Raw genomic sequence first — 13,542 nt, forward strand, 5'->3', positions numbered from 1 at the left:
ACCATATGAACTGTGTGTGTGACTTCAAAGCTTTGCAATACTGAAGTATTTTAAGACTGAACAGAACATTCAAAAGCTGTAGACATAGATTGGGTGTGCTTTTTGCTTTGTACGGTTTTCTTTGAAAGTATGTGGATTTTTTTCTGACCTAAAATCTCTACTGTAGATTTTGCAATATTTTATATCACAACTACATTGATATTGCTTTACTGTGAATAACTTATTTATAGAAGCAATTAGCATGCATATTTACTGCTTTAATCTAGAAGAAACTCTAGTTAATATTGCATCAGACTTTAGGAATTTGACACACCAAACATATTTTTCTTTTTTGGGAGGGGGGGGGGGTGATTTTATTCATTTATATTGTGCATTTATTTATTGTCTTATTCCTCTGAAAAATATATTTGTTTTCTCTCCTTTATGAGCAAAAAGAATTGTCTTTTACATTCCGGAATAAACATGGACTGAAAAAATAAAAAAATGTCTCTCTCATTCACTGGCTCCCTATCTGAGAGCACACATGGTCTGTCCCTAGTTTAAAACCATAGAAATATAATGGATAGAACTCACCCCTATTTCAATAACCTGTTGATTGTTTCAAAGTAAAGCATCTTAACGTTCTTATCAATATCACATTTTCCACCTTTTCCCATTGTAACGAGTGCTACTGTCTGCATACTGTAAAGATACTGGTAAGTGGTGTAGGCCATGTTGGATGGGTCACATTCATTTCATGAAATATATATGTTCCGCTAATTTCTATTTCTGTGGTTTTACCTGTTATAGGCTCCTCTTTCATGCTGACCACACAGTTTGCGTTACGTGCACTAGCGTTGCAAAATAAATAGTCATTTCATCCAAACTGCTCACACGAGTCAACAAGTGTCTGCGTAGCCAGAAACTAAAATAGAACTTGGTTCTATTTGACGCATGACACGCTGAAAGTCCCGCCTCTCCCATCTTCTCATTGGTTTTTAGAAGCATACGGTGCATTCGGAAAGTATTCAGACCCCTTTACTTTTTTCAAAATGTTGTTACGTTACAGCCTCATTCTAAAATGGATCAAATACATTTTTTCCCTCATCAATCTACACACAATACTATATATAATGACAAAGTGAAAACAAGTTTTTAGAAATGTTTGCAAATTCATAAAAAACATACCTTATATTAATATAAGTATTCAGACCCTTTGCCATGAGACTTGAGATTGAGCTCAGGTGCAACCTGTTTCCATTGATCATCCTGGAGATGTTTCTACCACCTGTGGTAAAATCAATTGATTGGACATGATTTGGAAAGGCACACACCTGTCTATATAAGGTCCCACAGTTGACAGTGCATGTCAGAGCAAAAACCAAGCCATTAGCTTGAAGGAATTATCCATAGAGCTCCGAGACAGGATTGTGTTAAGGCACAGATCTGAGCAAGGGTACCAAACAATGGCCTCCATCATTCATAAATGGAAGAAGTTTGGAACCACCAATACTTCTTAGAGCTGGCCGCCTGGCCAAACAGCAATCGGGGGAGAAGGGGCTTGGTCAAGGAGGTGACCAAGACCCTGATGATCACTCTTAAGGAGCTCCAGTTCCTCTGGTAGAGATGGGAAAACATTCCAGAAGGAATCTCCACCAATCAGGCCTTTATGGTAGAGTGGCCAGATGGAAGCCACTCCTCAGTAAAAGGCACATGATAGCCCGCTTGGAGTTTGCCAAAAGCCACCTAAAGACTCTCAGACCATGAGAAACAAGATTCTCTTGTTTGATGAAACCAAGATAGAACTCTTTGGCCTGAATGCCAAGCGTCACGTCTGGAAGAAACCTGTCACCTTCACTACGGTGAAGCATGGTGATGGCAGCATCATGTGATGTTTTTTTAGCATCCTAGTCAGGATCGAGGCAAAGATGAACGGAGCAAAGTACAGAGAAATCCTTGATGAAACATTGCTCTGGAGCGGTCAGGACCTCAGACTGGAGCGAAGGTTTTACATCCCAACAGGACAACGACCCTAAGCACGCAGCCAAGACAACACAGAAGTGGCTTCAGGACAAGTCTCTGAATGTCCTTCAGTGGCCCAGCCAGAGCCCGGACTTGAACCTCATCGAACATCTCTGGAGACACTTGAAAATAGCTGTGCAGCAACGCTTTGAGATTGAGAGGATCTGCAGAGAAGAATGGGAGAAACTCCCCAAATACAGGTGTGTCAAGCTTGTAGCGTCATACCCAAGAAGACTCGAGGCTGTAATCGCTGCCAAAGGTTCTTCAACAAAGTACTGAGGAAAGGTTCTGAATAGTTATGTAAATGTGGTTTCAGCTTTTTATTTTTAATAACTTTGCTAAAATGTCAAAACTTATTTTTGTTTGTCATTATGGGGTATTGTGTGTGGATTGATGGGGGAAAAAACGATTTAATCAATTTTAGAATAAGACTGTAACGTAACAAAAGTGGAAAATGTCAAGGGGTCTGAATTACTATCCGTATGCACTGTATACCCACATGGGTGAACTGAGGTTCACACTCCAGTCCAGTTGGTGGTGGTAATGCACCTTAAAGTTGGTTGCCAACCGCCATATAAAGTCCACAGAAGATGAATAGGAAGAATAAGACGGACTGAAGGAGAGATTACCAGAAACAAACAAAATGTCCCATTTTATCTGTGGATGAATTGTCAGAGTAGAGAACACACGATTTTGTGTGACTCAAAATGGGTCAAAATTCTACAAAGATCCAGGGGAAAAAAGGACCTTGTGCATTTCAGTAAAATAACAACCTAATTTTTATATCCCAGCAAGCTAACTAGCTAAATGTTCATGTGTTTCGACCTGTCCCTAAATTAATATAGTTGGTTCAGAGTTCGTTTTGATATTCCATCCTGCGGCTGGACAAAAATCAACAATGCGCGCGATGGTAAACACACACACACACACACACACCCACGCGTTCCCGGTGCAGCATGTTTCTCTTTGTCTCCTTCCTTCTGTCCATCCACACACACAATCTGTCATTCTGTAGAATTAAAAAAATAATCATTTCAATAAAAGACATGCAATATCTGACATACACATTATGGCTATACTTAAGCTGTTTAGAAATCTGAGCAGAGTACAGAAAAGTTTGGGATTAAAATATGTAACACTATACTGCCCTCAAGTGTCCCCTCACAGGTATAACATGTTCCACTAATTCTATTTCTGTGGTTTTACCTGTTAACTGGTCTCAAATCAGATTGTTTATAGGCTCTTTCATGCTGACCCCACCACAAGCGTTACGTGCACGAGCGTTGACAACAGAACGTGGAACATCGCATGATGAAAGAAACACCAGAGAGAAAGTTATTCGGCTGGTTCTAGTTCCGAGGTGGTTCTACAGTATTCCATCCAGGGTTCTGCGTTTGAAGAGGAGCTGCAACAGATTCAGTCTTAAAAAGGGGAGGGGCTTGACTGATACTGTCATCACCCATCCATTCTCCCTAATGCAATCCAACCCACTGCTACAGTATACTGTATCCCTCTCATCTTTCACCACTCCCAGAGAGGTGGCTTGGATCCATGCAGTCCCTGGTCTGATGGGGCAGGGTGTGAATGTCAGAATCCTGGTCACTTAAATACATGTGGTTGGCTTTTTCACAGTGTCATCTTCACAGTGGCCGCAGCAATCCCTCACAAAGGAGCTCACATATACCATGATCCTTCACAGAGAAAAGGTCTATCTTACACAGGTCCAACTAAGGACCCCTCTCCCTCTGGGTTTAATGATTATGATACAAGTCCACACACAGAGTACATACTGCATGTAGCAATATGAAAAAGGCGGAGCTGATGCGCTCTAATAAAAAGGTGAAAGGTCACACTGCGGTAGCTCCCAGGTGGCATATCAGCCGACGGACAGCTCAGTGGTTGGCTAGTGGGCTCATTCATCTGTCAACGTGACTAGGGTCAGTGTCACAGTGAGGGGTCAAAGCTACGTGTTGGGATGTGTTTCATTCTATACGCAATGTATTCATTCATCCATATATTACGTGATCTATAGTAGAGCATCTTAAAAAACAAAAAGTGAAAATATAGAGGAAGTCAGCGACAGTGTGAAATAAAGTGTCTTGTAGCACTGTTCCGATACATGTGGGTTTTTAGTCCAGGTCACCATGGTCTGTGACCCTTGACCTTTCACTCTTTACTCCTGAGATTGTCTGTGTGAAGGCGTGTCGGTGGTTGCCATGTTTTACAAGCTGCTGTTGAGCATGCGGGTGAACTCGTCAACGAGACTCTTGAAAGTGATCCTCATCGCGGGGGTGTTCTCCCAGCACTTCCTCATCAGCTCATACACCTGCAAAAACACAGAGAAAATAATCATTATTACTCTAACATCAGCTCGTACACTTTCAACACCCACACATACACACACACACACACAGTCAGATTACACACAAAGAGTTCTAGTCATGCCATTTCTAGTATTGCCGAATTCCTCTCGGGCTCAATTCAATCCGTATCGCGGAAGTTCAGCGTTACAGCGTGATTGAAATGTAAAGGCAATGTTCCAACGTTAGGGGAGACTGCATTCACGGTAAACGCGACACATGTCAGCTCAATAGGAAATTAACTTGTCAATTGTACAATCTATAGCGCTTCAGCCCTTAGTCTTACGATAACAATGTAAAGAACACATAACTACAGTTTTTATTGACAAAGAGCACTTTTCTAGCTCCATGAATTACTGAAATAAATTCTCTTGAGGATGGTAAATTGAGTGACATATTGAGAAGAGAGCGCATATTGTGAGTGGTGGGGTGACTAAACGCCGGTAGGTAGCCACAGTGCCTTCGGAAAAGTATTCAGAACCATAGATTTTTCCCCACATTTTGTTACGTTACAGCCTTACTCTTAAAAGGATTAAATAAACAAAAAAGAAGCTCCGCAATCTACACACACAATAACCCCATAATGACGAAGTGAAAACAGGTTTTTAGGCATTTTTGTAAATATATTAAACAGAAAAAACATACCATTTTTACATAAGTATTCAGACCCTTTGCTTTAAGATTCAAAATTGAGTGCAGGTGCATCCTGTTTCCATTGATCATCCTCAAGATGTTTCTACAACTTGATTGGAGTCCAGCTGTGGTAAATTCAATTGATTGGACATGATTTGGAAAGGCACACAACTGTCTATATAAGGTCCCACAGTTGACAGTGCATGTCAGAGCAAAAACCAAGCCATGAAGCCGAAGGAATTGTCCATAGAGCTCAGAAACAGGATTGTGTAGAAGCACAGATCTGGGTAAAGGTACCAAAACATTTCTGCAGCATTGAAGGTCCCCAAGAACACAGTGGCCTCCATCATTCTTAAATGGAAGAAGCTTGGGACCACTAAGACTCTTCTTAGAGTTGTCCGCCCGGCCAAACTGAGCAATGGGGGGAGAAGGGCTTTAGTCAGGGAGGTGACCAAGAACCCGATGGTCACTCTGACAGAACTCTAGAGTTCCTCTGTGGAGATGGGAGAACCTTCCAGAAGGACAACCATCTCTGCAGCGCTCCACCCATCAGGTCTTTATGGTAGAGTGGTAAGATGGAAGCCACTCCTCAGTAAAAGACACATGACGGCCCGCTTGGCGTTTGCCAAAAGGCACCTAAAGACTCTCAGACCATGAGAAACAAGATTCTCTGGTCTGATGAAACCAAGATTGAACTCTTTGGCCTGAATGCCAAGCGTCACGTCTGGAGGAAACCTGGAACCATCCCTACGGTGAAGCATTGTGGTGGCAGCATCATGCTGTGAGGATATTTTCAGCGGCAGGGACTGGGAGACTAGTCAGGATCAAGGCAAAGATGAACGGAGCAAAACCTATTCCCCTTCAGGAGACTGAAAAGACTTTGCATGGGTCCTCAGATCCTCAAAAGGTTCTACAGCTGCACCATCGAGAGCATCCTGACTGGTTGTATCACTGTTTGGTATGGCAACTGCTCGGCCTCCGACCGCAAGGCATTACAGATGGTTTGGAAGTATGCTTTGGCAGTATGCTTGGGGTCATTGTCCATTTGGAAGACCTAAGTGTATGTACATACCTCGACCAACCGCTGCCCCGGCACATTGACTCTACCGGTACCCCTTGTACATAGCCTCACTATTTTATTTTACTGCTGCTCTTTAATAATTTGTTACTTTTATTTATTTTGGCGTGGGTATTTTTCTGAAAACCGCATTGTTTGTTAAGGGCTTATAAGTAAGCATTTCACTGTTCTATTCGGCACGTGACAAATACAATTTTTGATCTGAAGTACAGAGAGATCCTTGATGAAAACCTGTTCCAGAACGCTCAGGATCTCCGACTGGAGCGAAGGTTCACCTTCCAACAGGTCAACAACCCTAAGCACACAGCCAAGACAACGCAGGAGTGGCTTCGGGACAAGTCTCTGAATGACCTTGAGTGGCCCAGCCAGAGCCCGGACTTGATCCCGATTGAACATCTCTGGAGAGACCTGAAAATATATGTGCAGCGATGCTCCCCATCCAACCTGACAGAGCTTGAGAAGATCTGCAGAGAAGAATGGGAGGAACTCCCAAATACAGGTGTGCCAAGCTTGTAGCGTCATACCCAAGAAGACTCAAGGCTTTAATCACTGCTAAAGGTTCTTCAACAAAGTACTGAGTAAAGGGTCTGAATACTTATGTAACAGTGATATTTCCAGGCCGTGCAGTGCATTCTGGGCGATTTTGGGACAAGGAGTGAATGGGAGTCAATTGGGCGCTAGTTCAAAAACCCAGCATGAGTTTCATCAACAAGAAGTACAACGTTACAAATATTTTCAGAGAGGTGAGATAATTAACATGCTATAGGTAATATTGTATAGTTTTGGAATTGTGACATTATGTACCTTCGGAGGAAAATAGGCCCTTTTCTCGACTCATACCCTGACTTTGAGAAGGGATTGCGTGACGATTAGCTTAGCATCCGCGTGACGCAGCATGACAATGTGAACGTGATTGGTCGACAGTCTGCCGGGTGAGACGTTATTCGTTCCTCCATTCGTTGTCCAATGGGATTCTTATTTCCTCCTTTCGCTAATATCTCTGGTAGATCTTACCGTTCCAGGACAACTATCAGGACAGGGCAGCCTCTTCCCCTCCTCCAGCACCTTGACCAATCGCGTCACTGTCATCTGGCCCCGAGTAGGACCAATAATCTTCAGGAACACCTGTGGGACAAAGAGGGGGGAAGGGGAGAAGAGATGAGTTGCCATGGAAACACGATGAAACAAAATGACTCCTCCCATCTAGCCAGTGAAGACAGGACTGACCGAGGGCTCTGACGAGATTCCGGGAAGTGGATTTTACAATCCTCGTAACCCATAGTGATATTTAAATATTAGTGAAAGCGATATTACTGTGCACCCGAGACTGAAAAACAATTCCTATGTTGATGTCGTGCCCATCGGTTATGAAAGTTTCAACCTGTGTTGGCTGGCTCATTTTTTTCTGGCCGGTAGGGCAAGTGGGAGGGGACAATAAGTAGCTGTTCCCTCTTGCGCCAGATATGATGGAGGAAACACAAGCTTAAGCAGGAAACGCATGCTCGCGCAAGAGAAACGGCCAGTTACACAGACAGAAACCTTTGAAATTTGTTTCAGTCGTAAACGGCCTGAGTAAACCATATTTACCCACCATCTTTGGGAACGATTCCAATGGCTTATATCCGCTATGTGATTGGAAGATACAGACCGCAATGCTGCATGGGATGAGTAGTTTGTTTCTCCCCTAACTCTGGAACAGTATGTACACAGTCTTGTACCCTTGACTTTTCTTTCATACATCACTGTTTTTTGAAAGTAATTTCTAATCTTTTAAATTAAACAGAAATGTTTGCCAAAAGAGGGGCGTGGCCCATACCGAGCCCTATAGAGTTCTATTGTTGATGCATTGTTGTTGATACAAAGAGGGGCGTGGCCCATACCGAGCCCTATAGAGTTCTATTGTTGATGCATTGTTGTTGATACAAAGAGGGGCGTGGCCCATACCGAGCCCTATAGAGTTCTATTGTTGATGCATTGTTGTTGATACAAAGAGGGGCGTGGCCCACACCGAGCCCTATAGAGTTCTATTGTTGATGCAAAGCCACTCAGAAGAAAACAGCCTAAACATTAACATCTGCTAACCATGTGTATGTGACAAATAACATGTGATTTGATTTGATAAACCAAACCACTGCATTCCATCTACAATTCTAGAACGTGTTTCAAAGCAGTCTCTTAATGGTGGCAACTAAAGCATATAAGATGGTAATACCTATCGATTAGCTATCAACCGTGAACCAGTTTCTGTGAATTGAACAGTGTGGTAAAGTGTAGGAATAAGCCTTAATGGATATGTAATGATCATGGCAACAGGGTGTTGATTAGGGAGGACATATTGGTATAGCTTGTCTGAGCAATCAGGGAGTTGGAAGGATGTGTGTGATGGCACAGGCTAGCAGGAGTGGGCAGAGCCCCTTGGTGAGTCATTAGCCACCCTGGGAATAGACTGGCACCACCTGCCTCGATCAGTGGGATGGAAGGCTGTGCTGCCAGGCCTAGGTGTGTGTGTGTGTGTATGTGTGTGTGTGTGTACTGACCGGCATGGGGCTGATGGCGTTCTCACAGTAGGTGAGCAGCTCGTACATGGTGACACCGAAGGACCAGACATCAGAGGCCAGGTAGAACTTACAGTGGACCAAACACTCAGGGGCATACCTGGTACATGGGAAGACAGAGGGAACACGCCAACATACATCACACTGTTAATCACTGTCTACACAAAGACACAAACTCTCAGGAATCCAACATGCTCTCTCTTTAATGCTTAAAAGCCATTGGGGGGTGGGGGGGGGGGTTATGAACTGACATATGGAATTGTTTTAAGATGATCATAATGAGGATCATTTAGCCATTTGATTTTTGAATTTTGAATAAATATTGAATTTGGTCTTTACTACTAGAGAAACGCATTGAATAACACACTCATAAACTGCAACGTTTTGAAGTGTTTGTCCTGTATCTCGGACATATAAGAAAGCTGAGGGAATAGTTATTTCTTTCTTCACATATTTAACCTCTTTTTTTTTAGAGTCCCGTGACCCTTGTGGGGTTCGTAGAGCAAAATGGAGAACACTATGGTGTTCGTGAGAGTCTCCCCTTTCCATAATATTTTGGAGGTCAAACCGTTATAGACATTTCCTTGAGAACACAAGACTTTCGGGAATGTCTCACAGTCTGACAAACACCGCTCTAGCTCTGCCAACTTTCACCGCAGATGCGGAAACATCTCTCTGGCTTAAAACGGACAGATTTTGATCGGGATTGTTTTGATTATCATACTTTGATTGGCGCACAGATGCGTCAATCAACTCTCGGGGGGGGTTTAAAGCCACAGACATGGGACCAGAAGCGCCAGGTGGGATAAAACAACAGTAGTCCGCAGTAGTCCAGTCCTCTCACCAGTACACAGGGCTTTCCAGGTCATCTTTGACTGTGTAATATCCCTCGTTGCCCTTGATGCTCTTGGTCAGGCCGAAGTCTCCAATCTTCACCGTGCTCTCGTTCTCCACCAGAACATTCCGGGCTGCCAGATCCCGGTGGATGTAATTCCGAGATCCCAGATAGTCCATTCCCTGGAGAGAGGGGAGGAATTTATCCTATTATTTAACTATCAATAACATCAAAATAATGTTCCCCATAACCAGGGCTACGGGTCAGGGTTGAACCGGGATGTGGACTCGAAGCTATGGTTAGGGTTGAACCGGGATGTGGACATGAAGCTAGGGTTAGGGTTGAACCGGGATGTGGACACGAAGCTGAAACCGGGATGTGGACACGAAGCTAGGGTTAGGGTTGAACCGGGATGTGGACACGAAGCTAGGGTTGGGGTTGAACCGGGATGTGAACCTAGGGTTGGGGTTGAACCGGGATGTGGACACGAAGCTAGGGTTAGGGTTGGACCGTGTGAACTAGGGTTAGGGTTGAACCGGGATGTGGACATGAAGCTAGGGTTGGGGTTGAACCGGGATGTGGACACGAAGCTAGGGTTGGGGTTGAACCGGGATGTGGACACGAAGCTAGGGTTGGGGTTGAACCGGGATGTGGACACGAAGCTAGGGTTGGGGTTGAACCGGGATGTGGACACGAAGCTAGGGTTAGGGTTGGACCGGGATGTGGACATGAAGCTAGGGTTAGGGTTGGACCGGGATGTGGACATGAAGCTAGGGTTGGGGTTGAACCGGGATGTGGACACGAAGCTAGGGTTAGGGTTGAACACAATGCTAGGGTTAGGGTTGAACACAATGCTAGGGTTAGGGTTGAACACAATGCTAGGGTTAGGTTGAACACAATGCTAGGGTTAGGGTTGAACACAATGCTAGGGTTAGGGTTGGACACAAATGCTAGGGTTAGGGTTGGACACAATGCTAGGGTTAGGGTTGGACACAATGCTAGGGTTAGGGTTGAACACAATGCTAGGGTTAGGGTTGAACACAATGCTAGGGTTAGGAACACAATGCTAGGGTTAGAACACAATGCTAGGGTTAGGGTTGAACACAATGCTAGGGTTAGGGTTGAACACAATGCTAGGGTTAGGGTTGGACACAATGCTAGGGTTAGGGTTGGACACAATGCTAGGGTTAGGGTTGAACACAATGCTAGGGTTAGGGTTGAACACAATGCTAGGGTTAGGGTTGAACACAATGCTAGGGTTAGGGTTGGACACAATGCTAGGGTTAGGGTTGAACACAATGCTAGGGTTAGGGTTGGACACAATGCTAGGGTTAGGGTTGAACCGGGATGTGGACATGAAGCTAGGGTTAGGGTTGAACCGGGATGTGGACACGAAGCTAGGGTTGGGGTTGAACCGGGATGTAGACACGAAGCTAGGGTTGGGGTTGAACCGGGATGTGGACACGAAGCTAGGGTTGGGGTTGAACCGGGATGTGGACACGAAGCTAGGGTTAGGGTTGGACCGGGATGTGGACATGAAGCTAGGGTTAGGGTTGGACCGGGATGTGGACATGAAGCTAGGGTTGGGGTTGAACCGGGATGTGGACACGAAGCTAGGGTTAGGGTTGAACACAATGCTAGGGTTAGGGTTGAACACAATGCTAGGGTTAGGGTTGAACACAATGCTAGGGTTAGGGTTGAACACAATGCTAGGGTTAGGGTTGAACACAATGCTAGGGTTAGGGTTGGACACAATGCTAGGGTTAGGGTTGGACACAATGAACCGGGATAGGGGGTTAGGGTTGAACACAATGCTAGGGTTAGGTTGAACAATGCTAGGGTTAGGTTGAACACAATGCTAGGGATTAGGGTTGAACACAATGCTAGGGTTAGGAGGGTTAGGGTTGAACAATGCAATGCTAGGGTTAGGGTTGAACACAATGCTAGGGTTAGGGTTGGACACAATGCTAGGGTTAGGGTTGGACACAATGCTAGGGTTAGGGTTGAACACAATGCTAGGGTTAGGGTTGAACACAATGCTAGGGTTAGGGTTGAACACAATGCTAGGGTTAGGGTTGGACACAATGCTAGGGTTAGGGTTGAACACAATGCTAGGGTTAGGGTTGGACACAATGCTAGGGTTGAACACAATGCTAGGGTTAGGGTTGAACACAATGCTAGGGTTAGGGTTGAACACAATGCTAGGGTTAGGGTTGGACACAATGCTAGGGTTAGGGTTGAACACAATGCTAGGGTTAGGGTTGAACACAATGCTAGGGTTAGGGTTGAACACAATGCTAGGGTTAGGGTTGAACACAATGCTAGGGTTAGGGTTGAACACAATGCTAGGGTTAGCTAGGGTTAGGGTTGGAACACAATGCTAGGGTTAGGGTTGACACAATGCTAGGGTTAGGGTTGAACACAATGCTAGGGTTAGGGTTGAACACAATGCTAGGGTTAGGGTTGAACACAATGCTAGGGTTAGGGTTGGACACAATGCTAGGGTTAGGGTTGGACACAATGCTAGGGTTAGGGTTGAACACAATGCTAGGGTTAGGGTTGAACACAATGCTAGGGTTAGGGTTGTGCTAGGGGGTTGAACACAATGCTAGGGTTAGGGTTGGACACAATGCTAGGGTTAGGGTTGAACACAATGCTAGGGTTAGGGTTGAACACAATGCTAGGGTTAGGGTTGAACACAATGCTAGGGTTAGGGTTGAACACAATGCTAGGGTTAGGGTTGAACACAATGCTAGGGTTAGGGTTGAACACAATGCTAGGGTTAGGGTTGAACACAATGCTAGGGTTAGGGTTGGACACAATGCTAGGGTTAGGGTTGAACACAATGCTAGGGTTAGGGTTGGACACAATGCTAGGGTTAGGGTTGAACACAATGCTAGGGTTAGGGTTGGACACAATGCTAGGGTTAGGGTTGAACACAATGCTAGGGTTAGGGTTGAACACAATGCTAGGGTTAGGGTTGAACACAATGCTAGGGTTAGGGGTTTAGACAGTTGCAGTACCTGACAGATCTGCACAGCGTAGCTAAGCAGGGTCTTCAGGCTGGTCTGTCCTCTGTTATGGGGCAGGTACTCCTTCAGACTGCCAGCAGGCAGGTACTCCATGATCAACTTGATGGCTCTGCCTCCTACACAGATAAAGAGGTTTGAGCGTACTCAGCACAGGTGATGCTTGTGCCTGCGTGCGTGTCTAGGTCTGTGTGCGTGTGGCAGGGGTTCCTCTCGCTCACCCTCCTCCTGGCAGATGCCCTTGTACTTGACGATGTTCTCGTGGTAGAGTTCTTTAAGGATTCCTATCTCACTCCAAAGGTTGTTGCTCTGCTCCTCCCTGTTCTCTGGTTTGAGACTCTTCACTGCTACCAGCTCCCCTGTCCGGTCCCCTCTGGGGTCATACCGACACAGCTCCACCTTGCCAAAGTGACCCTACGCACGCAGACCGCCAGTTACATACCCCACGTTCCCGTTATGCACCAATCACGTCAGCCTAAAGAGACTCAGGAACACACACCGTGACACGCCTAGCGGTAACTGCATTACACACACTCATTCTCTGACGCATGGAAAAACACAGAAACGTGCGTTACCTCCCCCAAATCGCGGATCCTCTTGAGGAACCTCTTCTGGAACAGAGTGGGGTCGACCTCCTGAGTGGGCGCCGGCTTGATAGAGGGGTCTGTTGGAGGGACACACACACTGTTACCACCGACAACTTGGACAGTGAGTGGGTTTATTCAGCGAAGCTACAGCACACCAGTGTGTGTGATGGATGTGGATCTGCGACATGACTGCAGTACCTCATTCTGGCCACAGTGTGGAGACACCTGAAACCCCACCTCTTTAAGGAATACCTAGGATAGGATAAAGTAATCCCTCTCACCCCCCCCCCTTAAAAGATTTAGATGCACTACTGTTCCACTGGATGTCATAAGGTGAATGCACCAATTTGTAAGTCGCTCTGGATAAGAGCGTCTGCTAAATGACTTAAATGTAAATGTTAAATGTATTAAGGGCAATATGCATATCCAAGGGGTCCAGTTTAGGGGGAGATGTAGTTTCCTGG

At 45.3% G+C, this 13,542-nt stretch overlaps 2 protein-coding genes across 2 annotated transcripts in view; one reads left to right on the forward strand and one right to left on the reverse strand.

The window, feature by feature from the left end:
* Positions 1–825, forward strand: part of LOC115145340 (ribonucleoprotein PTB-binding 2-like) — a 91,298-nt gene extending 90,473 nt beyond the window's left edge. The window contains 1 exon segment of the mRNA XM_065003202.1: positions 1–825. This exon segment is cut by the window's left edge and continues 3,487 nt beyond it. The gene's annotated coding sequence lies outside the window, so the exon portion shown is untranslated.
* Positions 826–2,626: 1,801 nt separating this feature from the next.
* The window catches only part of LOC115145341 (tyrosine-protein kinase JAK1-like), a 63,870-nt gene continuing 52,954 nt past the window's right edge, over positions 2,627–13,542 (reverse strand). The window contains exons 18-24 of the mRNA XM_029686834.2: positions 13,067–13,155; positions 12,713–12,905; positions 12,486–12,610; positions 9,472–9,644; positions 8,610–8,727; positions 7,087–7,197; positions 2,627–4,327 (exon numbers count right to left, since the gene is read on the reverse strand). Coding sequence (XP_029542694.1) covers positions 4,223–4,327; positions 7,087–7,197; positions 8,610–8,727; positions 9,472–9,644; positions 12,486–12,610; positions 12,713–12,905; positions 13,067–13,155 — 914 coding nt within the window. The 3' untranslated portion in view covers positions 2,627–4,222. The remainder of the gene's footprint in view (positions 4,328–7,086; positions 7,198–8,609; positions 8,728–9,471; positions 9,645–12,485; positions 12,611–12,712; positions 12,906–13,066; positions 13,156–13,542) is intronic.

This window comes from Oncorhynchus nerka, linkage group LG17 (genome assembly GCF_034236695.1).
Source record: "Oncorhynchus nerka isolate Pitt River linkage group LG17, Oner_Uvic_2.0, whole genome shotgun sequence".
Taxonomy (NCBI): Eukaryota; Metazoa; Chordata; class Actinopteri; order Salmoniformes; family Salmonidae; genus Oncorhynchus; species Oncorhynchus nerka.